Here is a 20,545-nt window from a genome sequence, read left to right as displayed (position 1 = left end):
TCATTTGAAGAGGCATTATTTCAGTTTCTCTGCTCGCTTTGAACATTGAAGCCAACGTGGCCAGGGCATCAGCTAACTGGTTTTCTTCTCGTGGGAAGTAATTAAAAGTTATTTCTTTGAATTCTTTAATCAATTCTGCCACTAGGTCACTGTATTTAACCAGTTTCGAGTCTCTCACTTCCCAATCTCCACGGATTTGGTAAATCACCAAGGCTAAGTCTCCGTATACTTCTAAAGTTTTGACGTTTCGTTCAATAGCTGCACAAAGTCCCATGATACATGCCTCATATTCCGCTATGTTATTAGTACAAAAGAAGTTCAACCTGGCAGTGAGTGGGTAATGGTTCCCTTCTGGTGATACTAAGACTGCTCCAACCCCATGCCCCAATGCGTTTGATGCACCATCAAAGCTCATCTTCCATGACTTCTATTTTGGTGACTCGCATTCTTTTTCTGTAATGCACATCAAATCTTCATCCGGGAATTCAAATCTTAATGAATCATATTCATCCATTGTTCGGGTTGCCAAAAAGTCAGCTATTGCGCTTCCTTTTATTGACTTTTGACTCACATAGACGATGTCGTACTCTGATAGTAAGATCTACCACCGTGCCATTCTTCCTGAGAGTGCAGGTGATTCCATCATGTACTTTATTGGATCTAGCTTTGAAATTAACCATGTCGTATGATACAACATGTATTGCCTGAGTCTCCGAGCTACCCAAACCAGAGCGCAATAATATTTTTCAATGGATGAATACTTTGCCTCATATTCTGTGAACTTTTTACTGAGGTAGTAGATCGCATTTTCTTTCTTTCCTGACTCGTCATGTTGCCCCAGTACGCAACCCATTGAATTTTCGAACACTGTCAGATACAAAATTAATGGTCTTCCCGGAGTTGGCGGTACTAGTACTGGAGGACTAGACAAATACTGTTTTATCTTGTTAAGATCCACTTGGCACTCCTCGTTCCATTCTCCGGGATTATGTTTTTGAAGGAGTCGAAAGATTGGGTCGCATTGGTCGGTAAGTTGAGCGATAAATCGGGCGATGTAGTTTAATCTCCCTAAAAATCCTCTGACTTCTTTTTGCATGCGCAGAGGTGGTAACTCTTGAATGGCTTTTATTTTATCTGGATCAACTTCAATACCTCTCTCACTAACAATGAAACCAAGCAATTTTCCTGAGGTAGCTCCAAACGTACATTTGGCCGGGTTGAGCTTTAGCTGGAACTTTCTCAGTCTGTCGAACAACTTCTTCAGGTTCACTACATGCTCTTCTTCCCCTCGGGATTTAGCAATCATATCGTCGACATAGACCTCTATTTCTTTATGCATCATATCATGGAATAACGTCACCATAGCCCTCTGATATGTTGCCCCTGCATTCTTTAACCCAAAATGCATCACCTTGTAGCAGAATGTTCCCTACATCTTTATGAAGGTAGTTTTCTCCATATCTTCCGGGGCCATTTTGATCTGATTGTACCCCGAGAATCCATCCATGAAGGAAAACAATGAATGTTTTGCCGTGTTATCCACCAACGTATCAATGTGTGGTAAGGGAAAATTATCTTTAGGACTTGCTCGATTCAGGTCACGATAATCCACGCACATTCGTACTTTGCCGTCTTTCTTTGGTACCGGGACTATGTTAGCCACCCATTCTGGATATTTGGAGGCTTGTAGGAAGCCAGCATCAAATTGCTTCTTGACTTCCTCTTTTATCTTCAACAACATCTCAGGCCTCATCCGTCTTAGCTTTTGTTGAACAGGCTTGCATTCTGGCTTTAATGGAAGCTTATGGACCGCTACATCTTCATCCAATCCTGGCATGTCCTGATATGACCATGCGAATACATCTTTGTATTCGCGGAGCAAAGCAATCAAATTATGCCTGGTGCCCCCTGAAATAGAAGTCTCAATCTTCACTTCTTGCCTCCTTTCTTCAGTTCCCAGATTTATTGTTTCAACAGATTCTTGATGAGGCAAAATCTGTTTATCCTCTTGTTCCACCATTCTTAGCAAATCAGGAGACGAGACATAGTCTTCAGCGTTTTCTTCGGCTTCGAATTCTCCTAAACAAACAGCCTTCTCAAAATCAATTTCAGGACTCGTAACGGGTTTGTTCATACTGTTGACATCTGAGCACCTGAAAGTTGAATGGAAAAGGGAACTATAGAGGGGCATCCAAGTATTGAAACCAACAAACGAAATGTTATGGCATGGGATGAGGCAAATGTAAGGATTGGCTATGACATGAGAGAATGATTATGAAATTAGTGATAATGTAAAAGATTATGACGAAATGTATCTTCATTGATATTCATTTGAATGATAAAGAGCGAATGCAAGCTCTTACAAAAGAATTCTATTATATCTAAGGACATAACAGAATGTTAACGTTTGAGCATTACTCTGAAGACTTATAAACTACAAGAAGATCCTCGGCAGTCCAATTGTTCAACTTGAAACCCAGGGGACAAGGGCGTATCCTTGAGACGTCTTTACTTGCGTTAGCTTCTTTGTCAATGACATTTATACTGACATTCTGAAGACCCCTTTCAATTAATAACAGCGTGCTTTGTATATTATCCTGTCTGGGGTATATCATTCCTGCAGATGTAAATGTTTTTGACAAAGGAGGGTACGTTATGGGCTCCCATTCTATTTCTCGGCCCAAAGTTCTCGCGATCCTTCTCTCCTGATCCTTCTTCCACTATTTTCTTCTTTGACGCATGTCCGGCTGGAACCCCAAACCGTATCGGGCCTTGTGGTGCACTGGCTTTAGGGCCCTAACTATTCCTTGCAGGTACATTCCCAAACCTTTCCTTGCTCGGGCTCCCTTTCCTACAGTCAACTTGAGACCCATCTTGGTATTTCTCGACAGTTTTGGCTCGGGAATTTTGTTTCCCTCAGCGACAAATGTGGCATTGACAAATTCAAGAGATCGGAAGGAACATTCCATAGCATCTTTACTCACTTCAATATATGGTGCGTCGGCAGAAATAGATGCTGCAATGTCTTCTTCTCCCTCGACAGTGACCAAACAGCCATCCATGATGAATTTCACCTTTTGATGAAGGGATGATGGAACCGCTCCAGCAGAATGAATCCAAGGTCTTCCCAAGAGACAATTGTATGATGGTGTAATGTCCATGACTTGAAACTCAACATCGTATATGTAGGGACCCACTTCTAAAGGGATCTCAAATTTTCCCATAACTTCTCGTCTTGTTCCATTGAATGCCCTTACTGTAGAATGGCAGGGCCTTAGATAGGACAAATCCATCGGAATCCTGGAAAGTGTGGCTAAAGGCATGACATTGAGTGCCGATCCATTGTCGATGAGTACATTCGGTATTATATAGCCCTTACAACGGGTTGTGATATGCAATGCTTTCACTGAGCCTCTACCATTGGGCGGTATTTCATCATCATTAAAAGAAATGAAATTATCCGCATTCAAGTTGTTCACCCACCTATCCAGTTTTTCAACGGATACATTTTTTGCTACATAAGCTTGATTTAACACTTTCAGCAGAGCGTTCCGGTGTGGTTCTGAATTCAACAGCAAAGATAATATCGAGATTCGTGCTGGCTGCTTACTCAATTGTTCTACCACGTTGTACTCACTATGCTTGATAAATTTTAAAAATTCCTGTGCTTCTTCCTCGTCCACAGGCATTTTAGCTTTTTGTTCAGGCACAGTTTCATACTCATCTTCAGTCACATGCATCGGTGCTTTTCCTTTCTGTTTCAAGTCACTGTTCTTCTTTACTGATTCGACCTCTTTTGAATTACATCTTCCGCTACGAGTGAAATGACCTACTTCCCCAACGCTTCCAGTCATGGCTTTGGGTTTTTCATCTTCAGGTGTGACGATATTAACGTCATATTTCCATGGTACTGCTTTATTGTCCTTGTAGGGGAAATGAGATGGTACCTCGATTATCACTTTTGGTTTCACTGGTTCCTTCTTCGCGTCATAATAAATTATTAACGGTCGGTCGATGCTATACGGACAACCTGACGATTGATTGTCGGAGGTACATACTTCTTTCTCATTGGCCTCTTCGCCTTTATAAAAAATCCCAATCTCCTTATTGTCCATCATATTTTGCAGTAATCTCCTGAACTCTTCGCAGAATTGAATATCGTGCCCCTCAATACTATGGAATTCGCAAAAACTTGGATATTTTGTATTCCTTTCCTCGAATACTCTGTTAAGATGACAAAGCGAACCCTTTTCAACTAGCACCTTCCAGATTTTCTGCAGAGGTGTTCTTATTTCAGAAACTCATCTTCTACTTTGTCGTTTGTCCTCCTCTCCTACTGCGCTCACGTTCCTTTCGGCATGGTTTGGGAATGGGTTCCCGGATGTACCGCCAGTGCTATCAAATCGCAGAATACCCGCATCGATAAGTCCTTGAACTCTCCTTTTGAAGGCCAGGTAGTTTTCCGTAGAGTGCCCCTAGTTCCCGGCATGGTATGCACAACTAGCATTTGGATCGTACCATTTCGGGTATGGAGGTTTAAGGGGTGCCATGTAATGGGGAGATATTAATTGCTTCTCCAGAAGTTTTGGGTACAGTTCCTCATACGACACAGGGATAGGAGTAAATTGCGATCTCTCGGGATTAGGCCTTACTGGTCTTGGTTTGTTTCTGGGCTGGCTTTGAGTGGGTACCGTGTTTTGTGGGAATGTGGTGATGGGTCTTTGGTTGTTCGTGGCGTATACGGGGTAAGACACTTAAAGCAAGCATATTATGAAGAGAGTCGTGAAAATAACAGACAACGTGCAATGCAGTAAATTTAAAATTGATTTTTGATTTTTGACAAAAGACAAAAATAATCAATTTAAGGCTCGACTCTAGAGGTCCCCAGCGGAGTCACCAAGCTATCGAAACCATTCTTTTGAAAACGGGGATCGACTTTGTTTGAAAGTGAACATTTAAACGGGAGTCGCCACCAATCTTTTATCAGGTGTGATCGGATCACCTTTGTTTTAATAAATTAATTTTAGTTTACTAAAACAGGGCCTTTGGTCTACAAAACTTGAGAGAATGAGTTCGGGAGTCGGTTACGTGCGAGGAAGGATTAGCACCCTCGACATGCCCAAAAAATTGGTACCGAATTGATTAGTTATTGTCTTAATGTCGAAAATTAAAAAATCGGGAAGGGACTTGAAATACGATTTTTTCTATTAATACTGATTTTAAAATTCTTGAATTAGCTTAAATCGATTTGTTTAATGATTTCCTTATCTCGAGATGTCGGAGTATCACATCCCGTAAGTTAGGACACAATACCATGAATTCCTGAGCAGAAGGTCGTCTTTTAATTTAAATTGGAAATCCGTGTATTTCAAAACTCAAAAGGATATTTAGCTATTTAAAACCAACGAGAGAACCGAAACCCTGTAAGTTAGGGCACAATTCTTCGATGTTCCAAAAGGCGAAACATTGCCTTATTTATTGAAATTAATTAAAACCTGAGAAAAAATATTCCTAAAGTGAGAAATTAAAAATAGATAAATGACGCAAAAAATGATATCATTAATGAAAAATATTAACATGGAATACTAGAATATTAGAATAACAATAACAATGATATTTACAAAAAAAAGAAAATAAAAACAAATCATGTACTAATAATAAAACAGGAAAAATGATATATTTGGTAATAATAATATAAAATAATAATATGTACATAAAAATACATATATATATGTGCATATAATAGAAATTATTAAGAAACGTACATAAAAAATATCTACATAAAAAAAATTTACAACAATAATATAAAATAATGATATGTACAAAAAATATATATATGTACATAAAATATACACTAATGTAATAATAATTATAATAATACTAGCAATAGTAATAATTAGTAATAATAATATATACACAATATGGTATTTTAATATATATATTTATATATAATAATATTTAAGAATATATACATAAGATGATATAAAATACATACATGGAATAGTATAAGAAATATATAACTAATTGCGTTAAAAAATATATACATAATATATATAAAATACATATAATATATATATACGTATTAGAAATGATAAAAATTATTAACACACTACATAAGTAAATAAAATATAATAATACTAAAATAATTAATTTAAATAGTAAAATAACAAAAAATGATTAAATTGAACTAAAAACAAAATATTTGGGGCAAAATTGAAATAAAAATAAAAGGAAAGGACTATATTGAACACGCGCGGAAACAGTGGGGGGCCAAAACAGAAAATATTCCTTCCCTCAAAACATAACATAGCAAGAGGGACTAAATCGCAAAGCGCTACATACTTTAAGGCCAATTTTTGACAAAAAAATATTTTGAAGAGAGAAAGAAAAAAAAGGGAAGGGAGAAAGAAGAGAGAAAGGAGGGGGGAAAAGGAAATCCGGCCAAGAGGGGCCGGTCACCGGCCGATCGTCGGCCGCCGCCCGTCGTTGGCCACCGCCGGCCACCGCCGGCGACCGCCCACGGTGGCCGGAAAAGGTAAATAATTTTTTTTAACAATATATGTATATATAAAGAAAGAAAAAAACAACACAAAAAAAAAGAAAAAAGATTCGAAAGAAGAGGAAAAAAGAAAAAAAATGCAACCTTTTTATTGATGTTTCTTTTGTGTTCAAAATTTGAAGGGATTTTTGTGTTTGTCTCCTTCTTCAGTCTTTGTAAAATCCCCATCCTCTTTTACATGATTTTTGAATGGCTTTTTATAGCCATCTTTTACATAATTTTCTATTATTTCTTTTTCTATTTTATAGGTGGTGGTGGTAGACAATGGATATCAAAAATGGGAGGAAAAATAGGGCAAGTGGGAAAGTGGCTAGGTGGCTAGGGTTTCTTAGTTTTTTTTTGGGTTAGGTTTTTCTTTTTTCTTTTTTTTTTTGGTTAGGTTTTTTTGGGGGGGCTTAATGGGCTTTTGAATTGGGTTTAATATTTGGGTTTTGTAATGGGTTTGGGTAGATGTAAATGGGTCATGGGTTAAGGGTTTTAGTGGGTTTAGAGGTTTGGTTGGTTTTTGATGAAATCGGGCCCGGGCAATTTGGGCTTCTACAGCCCCTCCGCTTTTTAAACGTTTTGCAATTAAAGTTTTTACGTTTTAATTTAGCCCCGTAATTTTCAACGCTTTTCAATTTTATCCCTCTCTGCGCAGCGTTTTGGAAAGTTTGAAATATTGCGCTTTTAATCCCCCTTAGTTTTACCCTTGTTCAAATAGGTCCTTCTCTTTTGTTTTCATTTTAGAATCTATCCCATGTTTTATATTTTATGTTCAATTTAGTCCTTTTGTTAATTTACTGCTTTATTTTCAATTTACTTGTTTTCATTTTCTGTTATTTATTAATTATAATATTTATATTTATTATATTTATTATATTTATTATATGTCTTAGTGTATAATCTTATATATATGTATGCGTATGAAATATACTAATGTAGTATATAATTTTTTATATATTATATATATGTTCCTGAATACTATGTTATATATATATTTTAATACCATATTAGTTATGTTATTGTATTATCTTATATGTACATATTAAATATTATATTAAGTATGTATTTTAAACACCTTATTTTACGTATATGTTTTCAATATTATTAGTTATATTTTTTCTTATATACCATCCCATGTCCATATTTTATATTATCTTATGTATATATTCTTAAATACTATTATGCATTTTTAATACCATACTATGTATCTATTATTATCTTATTTATTTATATTCCTATTATATTTATTATTAATGTTAATACATCTATCTTATTGTACGTATACATATATATACTCTTTGTATAGTATTATTTTCGTACCTTATTATATTTATTATTATATCTATTATTTTCATTATTATCACTTATTATCTTGTTTTTTTTTATATTATTATGTATATATTTTTCATATATGTCATGTACATACATTTTTTATTCATTTTTATACATATATATGTACACATTATGTATATATTTTAATAATACAAGTTATGTATATATTTTTACTATTTTATGTATAGATTTCAAATACTATATGTAGTATATTTCTAACACTATTACTATTATAATTATCATTGTCAATATAGCGAATGTTTTTGTCATATATGTATATATTTTTATATTATCCTTGTTATTATCATTAACCTTAGTATATGTCTTATTATATATCTCTAATATATATATAGGTATATATATTCATGCAATATTGTAATAGTTTTCTTTAACATCATTATTTCCAATATATATAGATTATGTAAATATTATATTATGTAGGTATATATATATATTATATAAGTTATATACATTTTTTCTAAGAAAAGAAATATTATATTGTTCATGTTATTGTGTATACATTTTGATATCATTAGTTATATATTTCTTTATACTACCTTATGTACATATTCTTAATACTGCTGTTATTTATATATATATATACGTGTTTATGTAGCATGTGTATAGTTTTTATATAAATACTATTATCATAGGTACATATTGTATATATTTTATTATGTACTTAGTTTTAATGTTTTCATGTACATATATTTCTTAAACTATTCCATCTACGTATTTTGATCATCTTATGTCTATACATTCTTCATATTATATTATATATCTATCATTTTAATACCATTATGTATATATATTTTTTATTTTATTTGTTACTATTAAGCATACGTATGTGTAGCATCATTACTATTCATAATATCATGTTTGCATAACTATATTAATCATTATTATATGTGTATACATATACATACATTGTTTCCATTTCATATTTAATTCTCATATTACGCTTAATACCGCATACATCTTTATCGTTTTTGATATTATTGTCATGTTTATTATTTGCTTCAATATGTTTCTATTTCTTTTATTTATTTTTATTCCATATCAGTTTGCTTTGCACTACTTCGAAAATCATATTCTTGTTTTCTAATTAATTTCAATAATCAAGGCAATGTACCGATTTAACATTAAGTCATCGAATTTCATCGCTATGTTGGATGGAATTTGTCGGCTCGTGTTAAAACGGTATGTCCTTCTCAAAAAAAATAAAAATTGAAAATTCTTGTGTTTTAATCGGATCCTGGCTAAATGTTATATTGAACTCGTATTTTCGAAAATCAAGATAACACGTGTTTATAAGATACCAATTTTGGGCGTCGCGAGGGTGCTAATACCTTGCTCGCGCGTAACTGACTCCTGAACCCTAATTTTCCTCTGGATTTTCACGTAGACCTAAATTTGGCCTTCATTTTTTTCAAAAAATGAATGTCTTTTCAAAAGAGATGATTTATTAGGTGTCCGATCACACCTAGAAAAAAGGATCGGTGGCGACTCCCTTTTTTATATAAAACCAAAACCTCAATTTTCAAGCTTTCAATAAATCGCCACAACTAGCGACCAAACAAAATTTTTACGTTGCTACAGTGACAATTCACGTTAACAATGAATCTAGCATAAGGATTGTCATGATAGTGTCATTAAAACAATTCAATCAATTTTTTTCCGAAAAAACAAAATAACTACAACTTAAAAATTTAGAGCAAAAATGATAAAAAAATTAAAATTAAAGACGTACTGATTTAATTCTACGTTATAATTGCTCAAATATATATTTATATTTATATTTTACTTTATATATATATATGTAAGTATATTATATTTGTAATATTGAAACTTCTCTTTAAAAAAAAATCAAATAGCTAGTTAAAATGCTTTTGCAATCCTTGGAATTTTTCAATTCAGTGTACTTAAAATTTTTATTATCAAATTCAGTACACTTTATTTATTTATTTGACAAATTCAGTACAATTAATTCAACCTTAAATCTTATTGCTGCACTTTGTCAGTTGGATTACTTTACTTGCACCAACCACCTCATGGTATTGGTAGCATTTTAGTGGGAGACAGAGCAAGTGTTTTTTCATACGATAACATGCATAAAAATCTGAGAACACAAATTTATTTAATACATGTCTTAAAATAGTTAAATATAAATAAAAATAATAATTAGTATAAATTTAAAATTAAAATAAAAAAGAAGAGTATTTTTTAAAAAATAAAAATAAAAATTAGTAAAAAAAATTATCCTTCTCATAAATAAGTTATGTGAGTGACTAAAAATACCAATTAGAATTAAGGGTCTATTTGTTTACATGTAAAAAGTTTTACGGAGAATGTTTTCTACATTTTCTTATGTTTGTTTCACAGAAAATAGTTTGGCCAACGGAAAATGACTTACAGGTCAAGGTAAAATAAACCATTTTTCCTTTAAACTGATTTACTTTTTTAAAAAACGTAAGTCATTTTCAGAAAATTAGTTCATTTATAGATAATTTTATTTTATTTTATAAAAATTAACTTAAATCAAGCTTAATATTATTATATTAATAATAAATTTTGTTTTTATTTTTAAAAATATTTAAAATATTATATTTTTCAATATTATTAAACATACATATTTACTTATTTATATTTAGTCATATTTATTTTAATAAATTATTTAATATTTCAATTTTATTTTAATAATAAATTTTAAAAATAATAATTTTAAACAATATTATTCACATATTATTTAAAAATATTTAATATTAATATTTTAATAATAAATATTTATTACAATTATAAATATATTAAAAATAAATGTTTTGTAGTATAAAGGTTAAAATATGTCATAAGTTTATATACATTTCACAGATTTGTAATTTAGTGTTTATACTTTTATTTTCAAGAATTTAGTCCCTTTACTTTTTAAATTTTGAAAATCAAGTCCAATTGTTGACATCATTATTTTTTTTTTGTCAATTTTGTTAATGTCACATTTTTAAATAAAAAATACTCACTTAGTAGTCATGTAGTTAAAAAATGACGTTGTAATAAATCTGAATTTAACATAAGATTTTTAAAATATGCAAAAACCATGTAAAATATAAAATTATAGATAAAAATAAATTCAATTAAACAATGAAAAAATAAGAAAATCTCAAATGCATGTATGTTTCATTGAAAACAACTTTTATAAAATATTTTTAAGAAATCTACAAAGCAATAGAAAATATTTTACACATATTCATCCAAACAACAAAAAAATATTAACTTTTCCAGAAAAGTAAATCATTTTCCGGAAGTCATTTTTAGTGAAACAAACGGAGCCTAAGTTATTACTAACTTATACTAAAATAAATATGTTAATATCATGCCTAGACTCGATTCGGTCTATGAACACTTATACTCAATATAAAAAAAAATGTCTAATACAGTCAACTTTCTCTATAAAAATCTTGCTTGTCCATTAAGATTTTTTTCTTATCATAAGAAGGTAACAGTTATACACTTAAAACAACATTCGGATGTTACAGTGAGATAGCTAATGTCACCTTATAAAATTTATATTTTATTAATAAATTAAATGAAATTATTTAAACACCAAAATAAGAATTTTAAAATTCTATAAAGAAGTTTTTAGTGGGAACTTGTTCATAGATTCTTTTCTCTCGGTGGCAATATAACGTTAATGTAGTGAAGAATTAATTAATTAATCATGAGTTATTAAGTTGAGTGTTTAATTTATAAGCTTATGATGTTTTAAATTAATAATAGATTTAATTAAAAATTTTAATTTTTTTTTAATTTAACTTATTAAAAAATATTTTTATTTAATAAAATGGATTAATATTTTGTGAAATTTAAATATTTTATTAAAATAATATCTTAACCAATATCATTTTTATTTAATAAAATATAATCAATATGTTTTTATTTATATAAAATAGCTATAATTTTTATTAAATTTGAGAATTAATTTAATAAAAAAATATATTTCATAATTATTTTTGTTTTATTATAAGTGAACTAATTTAATAAAATATTTTTTATCCTAAAAAATATATTTTAAAATAAATTATTCTTATAAAATCCAAAATTTATTCACAGCATTTCACCATGTACAAAAAGTTGTTGTGGGCTAGACTATGACCCAAAGAAAAAAGAGGAACCATAATTATGGGCTTGAGCTTCGGCTTAAAAAGCCTAAAATAAGGCTTTTAACTCCTTGATTTAGGGACAAGATGGTAAGTGGGCAATGGTGAACATGTTTTAATAGTTTTCAAACCAAATAAAAACTCGAAAAATTTCCGTTTAGTTTTTCAAAATATTTTTTTATTTTTACTTTTTCTTTAAATTGTTTTTTTTTGAAAATTGTTGATAGATAAAAATAAAAACTTTGTTTTTAATAATAAAAACATATATAATACCTATTTTCTTATAATAAACTTACATTTATATGAATTCGATCATAATAATATATTTGATATTTAAAAAATAGTTGAATAAAGAACATTTTTTTTGTAATTATTCGGATTTGAACAAGTGTCAATTCATTTAAAATTAAAAACTCTTATTTTCAAAGTTTTTCGTTTTACAAAATGTTTTTAGTGAAAATAATAAAAATAACTTTGTATTGATTTCTATTTTTTACATAATTTCATTTTTAAAAATTATCTTTTAAATTTTCAATCAAACACGTTTTTTAATATTTTCCATTTAAAAAAAACAAAAATAAAATTTGCTTGCTTTTGTTGCTAAAACCAAACATATTCTTTAACTTTTTGGCTTTCAAAAAAATTGGGTTGAGTGCCAAATTATAAATTTATAAATTTTTTATATAAATTATAAATTATAAATATAATTTATTTTAAATTTCATATATCACAATATTAATAAATTATTATAAATTATTTTTATATTTTTATTATTAAAAATTATTTAACAAACAATTTGGTTCTATAACGTTAGAAAACAATTTGCTTCTCATTATGAGAATTTTGGTATTTAGGCTCCATTTGTTTCTCGTGAAAGCTTTCACGGAAAATAATTTTTTTTATGTTTGTTTCATATAAAATGGGATAGTCAATGTAAAATTACCCCCTTGTTCCTATAAAGTGTCTTACTAAATTTTTTTTGATAAGATATTTTCCAAATTAATAGGGCTCTATTTACCAAAATGTCTTCGATCATTTTCTAGCCAACATTAGCTACAAATTAATATAAAATATATAACACTATCAATAACCAACCAATTTACATTTAATTATCAATTTATAAAACTTTACAATGTATTCAATTTAGTCCCTAAAATTGGGACTAACATAACTTTTGATTTAAAGCTTCAAATTGAATTCTGATTTCATCATTATACATTTTTTTATAGTCAATTTTACATTTTATTTAGTTTGGTCTCTAATGTACGAAACTATCAATTAAGTTTTTACAATTTAGTCAATTCTCACATCTAAGCTTAAAATCTATCACACCTAAAACTTCAAGAAATCAACAATGACAACTTTCTATAAAACCTTAACAGTTTTACAAATTGGTACATGGGCAAGTTAAGCCAAGCTCCCATGACCTCAAATTTATAAAAATTATAAGAAAATAACCAATGACTTACTTGAATTTTGAAGTTAAAAGCTTGGAGCCCTAAGAATAGAGTCTCCCTAATTGTATTCATGTTTTACAATTTTACCATAGATCCGAGCCTTTTTATTATACTAATTGAATAATAATAAATTAGCTTTTATTTAATCTTTATTCTGTTGTGAAATAATAAAAAAAGAATAAACTAAAATGTGATAGAAGAAAGAGTGTAGAGAGAATGTAGAAGAGAGAGTGTATCTTTTTTTTTTATATATTATTTTTCATGAGTACATGAGCCCCATATATATAGGGGTTAAAAGTAACTCTCTAATTATTATAGGGCATGTAAAGGGTCATGACCTTTTATCTCCTATATTAATGGGGTATAGGAAAAGTCTCATAACTTATGGGGTATAGGAAGAGTTCTATAACTTATGGGGTTGATAATGACATCCACATAAATATTTCATAACACTCCCCATTGGATGTTCATTATCTAATTATGCCTCGTTAAAACCTTATTAAGAAAAACCCAGTAGGACAAAGACTTAGTGAAGGAAAAAGAGTACATAATTTTACGCTTGATATGCTGCCTCATTAAAAACCTTACCTGGAAAACCCAATGGGATAAAACCAAGGTTAAGGGAAAAAGAGTACAGCGCGTATTAACTCCCCCTAATGGCTACATCACTTGAGATCTCGAAGGTGATGCATTCCAATGTAGTAAACAAGCTTCTGAAACACTGATGTAGGAAGCGCCTTAGTGAATAAATCTGCTAAATTCTCACTTGAACTGATCTGCTTAACTTTTATCTCCTTAATCTTCTGGAGGTCATGAGTGAAGAAGAATTTTGGTGCAATGTGTTTTGTTCTGTCACCTTTGATGTATCCACTATCGAGCTGATCAATGCATGCTATGTTGTCTTCAAACAAGACAGTTGTAGCTTCCTTTCCAGATGATAAACCACAATTATTCCTTATATGCTGGATCATAGATCTTAGCCATACACGTTCACGACTTGCTTCATGGATTGCTAAGATTTCTGCATGATTAGACGAGGTTGCTGCAATTGTTTGCTTCATTGAGTGCCAAGAGATTGCAGTACCTCCATATGTAAAAACATATCCAGTTTGTGATTTTCCATTATGAGGGTCTAACATAAATCCTGCATCTGCAAAACCAATCAACTCTGTCTTGGATTTATTAGGGAAAAATAGACCTATATTCTTTGTGCCTTGGAGATAACGAAATATCTGTTTTAGTCCAGTCCAATGTCTCTGAGTTGGGCATGAGCTAAATCTTGCTAGCAAATTTACAGAAAAAGATATATCAGGTCGGGTATGGCTAGCAAGATACATTAATGCCCCAATTGCACTGAGGTATGACACTTCAGGACCAAGAAAATCTTTACTATCTTCCCGAGGAAGGAAAGGGTCTGTACTTGAATCAAGTGATCTTACAACCATCGGGGTAGTTATTGGATGCGCCTTATCCATATAAAATCTCTTTAGTACCTTTTCAATATACGTTGATTGATGCACAAGGATTCTTTCTTTTAGGTGCTCAATTTGTAAACCCAAACAAAATTTCGTTCTTCCAAGGTCTTTCATTTCAAATTCTTTCTTCAAGCACTCAACCGTCTTTTGGATCTCTTCAAAAGTTCCAATGATATTCAAACCATCAACATATACTGCAATAATTACATATCCAGATTCAAACTTCTTAATGAAAATGCATGGGCAAATTGGATCATTCTTGTATCTTTCTTTCAACAAATACTCACTTAGGCGATTATACCACATGCGTCCGGATTGTTTCAATCCATAAAGGGATTTGTGCAATTTGATCGAATAATGTTCTCTAGAACCTGAACTCACTGCTTCAGGCAGTTTAAATCCTTCAGAGAGTTTCATATAAATGTTAGTATCCAGTGGGCCATACAAATAAGCTGTTACTACATCCATTAGGCATAAATCAAACCCTTCTCTTATAGTCAGACTTATCAAAAATCTAAATATATTTGCATCCACCACAGGAGAATATGTTTCCTCATAATCAATTCCAGGTCTTTATGAGAATCCTTGTGCAACTAAACGTGCTTTATACCTTAAAATTTCACTCTTTTCATTTCTTTTACGTACAAAAACCCATTTGTATCCCACTGGTTTTACACCTGTAAGTATACGGACTACAAGTCCAAGCACTTCTCTTTTCGCTGGGGATTTCAATTCATTTTCAATTGCTTCTTTCCATTTTGGCTAATCATCTCTTTGTTTACATTCCTCAATCAATTTTGGTTCATAATCCTCTTTATTATTTATAACATCTAGTGCTACATTGCATGCAAAAATATCATTGACGTCGATTTGATTTCGGTTCCATTTTATACCGGACATGACATAATCAATAGACATATCTTCATTGTCACGTACCTGATTTTCTTCTGAAACTATTCTTCCAGTCATGTCTATAGTCTCTTCAGGAGATCCCGGTATAATCATTTTTCTTTAATTTCACCATCATTAATCTTTGCTCCTTTCTTTTTTCGAGGATTCTTATCTTTGGAACCAATTGGTCTACCACGCTTCAGACATGCATTAGACTCAGTAGCAATTAGATTTTGTCCTTCTGGGATATCAAGTTTTATTGGAGCATTCACAGCTGGTATATGTGACTTAGTCACTTTCTTTGGGTCAGAAAATGTGTTTGGCAATTCATTAGCTAAACTTTGTAAATGAATAATCTTTTGAACTTCTAAATCACATTGCTTAGTTCGAGGATCAAGATGAGCTAATGATAACTCTTTCCAACTAATTTTCTTATCCAGCAGTTTGATTTCTCTCCCTAATGTTGGAAAAATTGACTCGTCAAAATGACAATCTGCAAAACGAGCCGTAAATAGATTCCCTGTAGATGGTTCTAGATATTTAATTATGGATAGGGATTCAAATCCAACATATATAGCCAACCTTCTTTGAGGTCCCATCTTAGTTCTATGTGGTGGAGCAATTGGAACATATACGACACATCCAAATGTTCTTAGATGGGAAATATTTGGTTCTTGACCATGAACTATTTGTAAGGGGAAGACTTTATGATAACTTGTTGGCCTGATGTGAATTAATGTAGCTGCATGTAAAATTGCATGCCCCCAAGCAGTGATTGGAAGTTTTGACTTCATAAGTAATGGTCTTGCTATCAATTGAAGTCGTTTTATTAAAGATTCTGCTAGACCATTTTGTGTGTGAACATAAGCTACATGATGTTCAACACTTATTCCAATGGACATGCAATAGTTATTAAAAGACTGAGAAGTAAATTCACCAGCATTATCAAGACGGATGGTCTTAATAAGAAAATCTGGGAAATGGGCTCGTAATCAAATCAATTGAGCAAGCAATCTCGCAAACGCCAGGTTGCGAGTTGATAACAAAGATACATGGGACCATCTACTCGATGCATCGATTAAAACCATAAAGTACCTAAATGGTCCACATGGGGGATGTATAGGCCCACATATATCCCCTTGAATTCGCTCAAGAAAAGTAAGTGGTTCGTTATTTATCTTAGCTGGTGATGGTCGGATTATTAATTTCCCCAGTGAACATGCAGCACATGTAATGTTTTGAAGAATCTGCTGGCTCTTCAATGAATGTCCACATGAATTTTCAATTATTTTTTGCATCATTATTGAACCGGGATGGCCTAACCGGTCATGCCAAAGAACAAAGTCATTAGTAAACTTCTAGTTTACTATAGCATGTGTTTCTATAGAACTGATCTTTATGTAGTACAAACCAGTAAAGAATGCAGGCAATTTTTCAACAATTTGTTTATTACCTTGAGCAATACTCGTGATTTGAAGGAATTCACAATTTCCTTCGTTTAAAGTCTCAATATGATATCCATTTTGGCGAATATCTTTAAAACTCAATAAATTTCTTTGAGACTTAGGGGAGTATAATGCATTAATAATTTCAATTTTTGTTCCCCTTGGTAATAAAATAATTGCTCTTCCGGAGCCTTCTATAATAGTTTTACTACCAGATATAGTGCTCACACTTTCTTCTTTCATTATTAAATGAGAAAAATATCTCTTGTCTTTCAATATGGTGTGAGTAGTTACACTGTCTGCTAGACATATATTTTCACCATTCATAGCTGATTGCCTTTGCAAGATAATGTTCTTCAAAGAAACAAAATAACCACAAAATGTCACACATAATGGTGAAAACAGGTATTCAAAGTTCAAATTACTAAAAGGTCTATAAAATAAAATTATCACATAAAACATAGTACTAGTAAAGGTCATAATATCATTATTAAAGTTGCTAAATGAAACATAGAATAGTAGAGGTTTATTTTATTATTTATCGAAATTTTTGGCCTTAATAATTTCCTTCAGGGGTAGAAAGAAAATCAGCCACTTCTAAGTGGGTTGCATTGCCATCATCAAAATCACATTCGCCATCTTTATACACAAGATTGGTTTCTACTTTTTTTCCCTTCTGTTTTATGGACTGCTGATAAAGATCAACTAGATGCTTTTGTGTACGACACACACGAGACCAATGTCCTTTTCCTCCACAACGATAGCATATATTAGTCACATTTTCACCTTTTTCTTTCTCTTCCCTGTTACCATTTTTCTGATCCCACTTCTGGTAGGAATGTGAATTTTTAAAACGACCACCTCAACCATATCCATATCTATGTCCGCGGCCACGCCCTCGGCCATGACCACGGCCACGCACACTACTATTTGCATGGTGTGTTTCTTTTAATTCTTGCCCATTGTGTAAACTCACATTCACTTCAAGAAATGGAACAGAGCCAGTTGGGCCTAATTCATGGTTTTTCATTAGCAGCTCGTTGTTTTGCTCCGCCACTAGGAGACAAGAAATTAATTCAGAATATTTCTGGAAGCATTTTTCACGATATTGTGTCTGCAGGACAACATTATTTGTATGGAAAGTTGAGTATGTTTTTTTCTAACATTTCTGCTTCAGTAATCTTCTCTCCACATAAATTCAATTGTGAAGTGATTCTGAACATGGCCGAGTTATAATCACTAACAGACTTAAAGTCTTGCAATCTTAAATTCAGCCACTCATAATGAGCTTTAAGCAAAATCACAGTTTTCTGGTGGTCATATCTTTCCTTTAGATTGGCCCAAAGAATTTGAGGGTCCTTAACAGTCAAATATTCAATCTTTAGACCTTCATGGAGGTGATGGCGAAGGAAAATCATGGCCTTGGCCTTATCTTGTGTACTTTCTTCATTTCCCTCCTTAATAGTCTCACCAAGACCCTTTACATCTAAGTGAATTTCAGCATCTAGTACCCATGATAAATAGTTATTTCCAGTGATGTCCAGAGCCACAAATTCAAGTTTTGTAAGATTTGACATTATAAAACTATAAGACAAAATATACAAATCAATAATGTAAAATAAAGCATGTTAATATGCAAATGAAATAACACATATGCAAATGAAATAGATCAACTTGTTACCCTTACTTCGCCTAAGCGTCTTTCGGCAATCTTTAAGGAAAAATTTGTTGGCCTTGATTTCTTGTATTAGAGACTCGTACTGATAACTTGTTGTGAAATAATAAAGAAAGAATAAACTAAAATGTGATAGAAGAAAGAGTGTAGAGAGAATGTAGAAGAGAGAGTGTATCTTCTTTTTTATATATTATTTTTCATGAGTACATGAGCCCCATATATATAGGGGTTAAAAGTAACTCTCTAATTATTATAGGGCATGTAAAGGGTCATGACATTTTATCTTCCATATTAATGGGGTATAGGAAAAGTCTCATAACTTATGGGGTATAGGAAGAGTTTTATAACTTATGGGGTTGATAATGACATCCACATAAATATTTCATAACATATTCTACTATTTTTTTGAAGCTAATTTATTATTATTCAAACAAATATTGTAGTCATCATATGGTGTACTACTAATTATGCATTTGGATAATATTATTAATTTAATGTTATGTAGTAATAATTATGGTGTGGAAGCTAATTTTTTATTATTATTCAATCTTTTTTTTTACACAATAAGGAATCATCTATTCACTTTGGTTGTTTTTAATTTATGACTCTTAATATTTTAGCTTAATAATCGTGTAATATTATATATTTAATTTATGTATTCATTTATAAATGAATCATTGTAATATATGCAAAAACAATGTAAAATATAAATTTATAGATATAAAATAAACTCAATTAAACAATGAAAAGATAAATGAATCTCAAATGTATGTATGTTTCATTGAAAACAACTTGTATGAAATATCTTCAAGAAATCTACTAAATAAAAAAAATATTTTAAACAGATTCATCTAAACATCAGAAAATATTAACTTTTAAAAAAAAAGATTTCTAAAAATAATTTTCTGAAACACACCTTCAATGAAATAAACTAAGCCTATTGTTTTTAATAACTAGGCTTTGAAAGGAAATATCCCATAATTTAATCTCGAATGAGAGAAAGGATTGTATGAAACTATGATTCCACGTCAACTCTATCTCTTTGCAATAGGAGAATGACAAATCATATTTTTTCTCTAAATATTTAATACTTTTAGTTGGATTTGAATTTTTTCAGGAGGAAAATGTTGAATATCAGGAGAAAAAATCAAAAAAGAATAGGGATAACGTGGAATCACAATTTTATATAATCTCTTCTCATCGAATGATGGGTTTGCCAGTAACTTAGATTTGGAAACAATACTATAAAAAATTTAAAAATAAATATCTATATAAAAGTAGTATATTTGTAGACAACATTTACAAATATATTGAAAAAGAAGTCATCATTTACAAAAAAATAATCTCTTTTAATTAACATTATAATCATATGCATAAATTGTAGATAATAAGATAAGATACTTTAATCATTAAACAATAAACGAAATGATATTTGTATACAACTTACAATTATCTTAATTTTAAAGTGGACTAAAAAATATTTATAAGGTTACTTAACCTGCTCCACAAGCAATAATTCTTTTATATTTATTACATCATCTTTTGTATATAACTATTAATTTACGTGTTTATTAA

At 30.9% G+C, this 20,545-nt stretch overlaps 1 protein-coding gene across 1 annotated transcript; it reads right to left on the bottom strand.

Annotated features, from left to right (window-relative positions):
• Window positions 1-18,157: 18,157 nt before the first annotated feature.
• Window positions 18,158-18,872, bottom strand: LOC107943165 (uncharacterized). The gene is made up of 2 exons (XM_041111248.1): window positions 18,540-18,872; window positions 18,158-18,409 (listed from the first exon to the last, which is right to left on the bottom strand). The coding sequence occupies exons 1-2, from the start codon at window positions 18,870-18,872 to the stop codon at window positions 18,158-18,160; spliced, it is 585 nt and encodes a 194-aa protein (XP_040967182.1).
• Window positions 18,873-20,545: the final 1,673 nt, after the last annotated feature.

Source organism: Gossypium hirsutum, chromosome A04 (genome assembly GCF_007990345.1).
Source record: "Gossypium hirsutum isolate 1008001.06 chromosome A04, Gossypium_hirsutum_v2.1, whole genome shotgun sequence".
Classification (NCBI taxonomy): Eukaryota; Viridiplantae; Streptophyta; class Magnoliopsida; order Malvales; family Malvaceae; genus Gossypium; species Gossypium hirsutum.
Note: the sequence above shows the minus strand (reverse complement) of the source record. Positions and strands in the feature narration are given on the sequence as shown.

Bases quoted from the DNA above. Each gene is read 5' to 3' on its own strand.
- LOC107943165 (XM_041111248.1), bottom strand. From the start codon at position 18,872: ATGTCAAATCTTACAAAACTTGAATTTGTGGCTCTGGACATCACTGGA. The intron at 18,410-18,539 runs GTTAGTGATTAT...GTTGTCCTGCAG, and splicing joins GATTGCAAGACTTTAAGTCT to ACACAATATCGTGAAAAATG.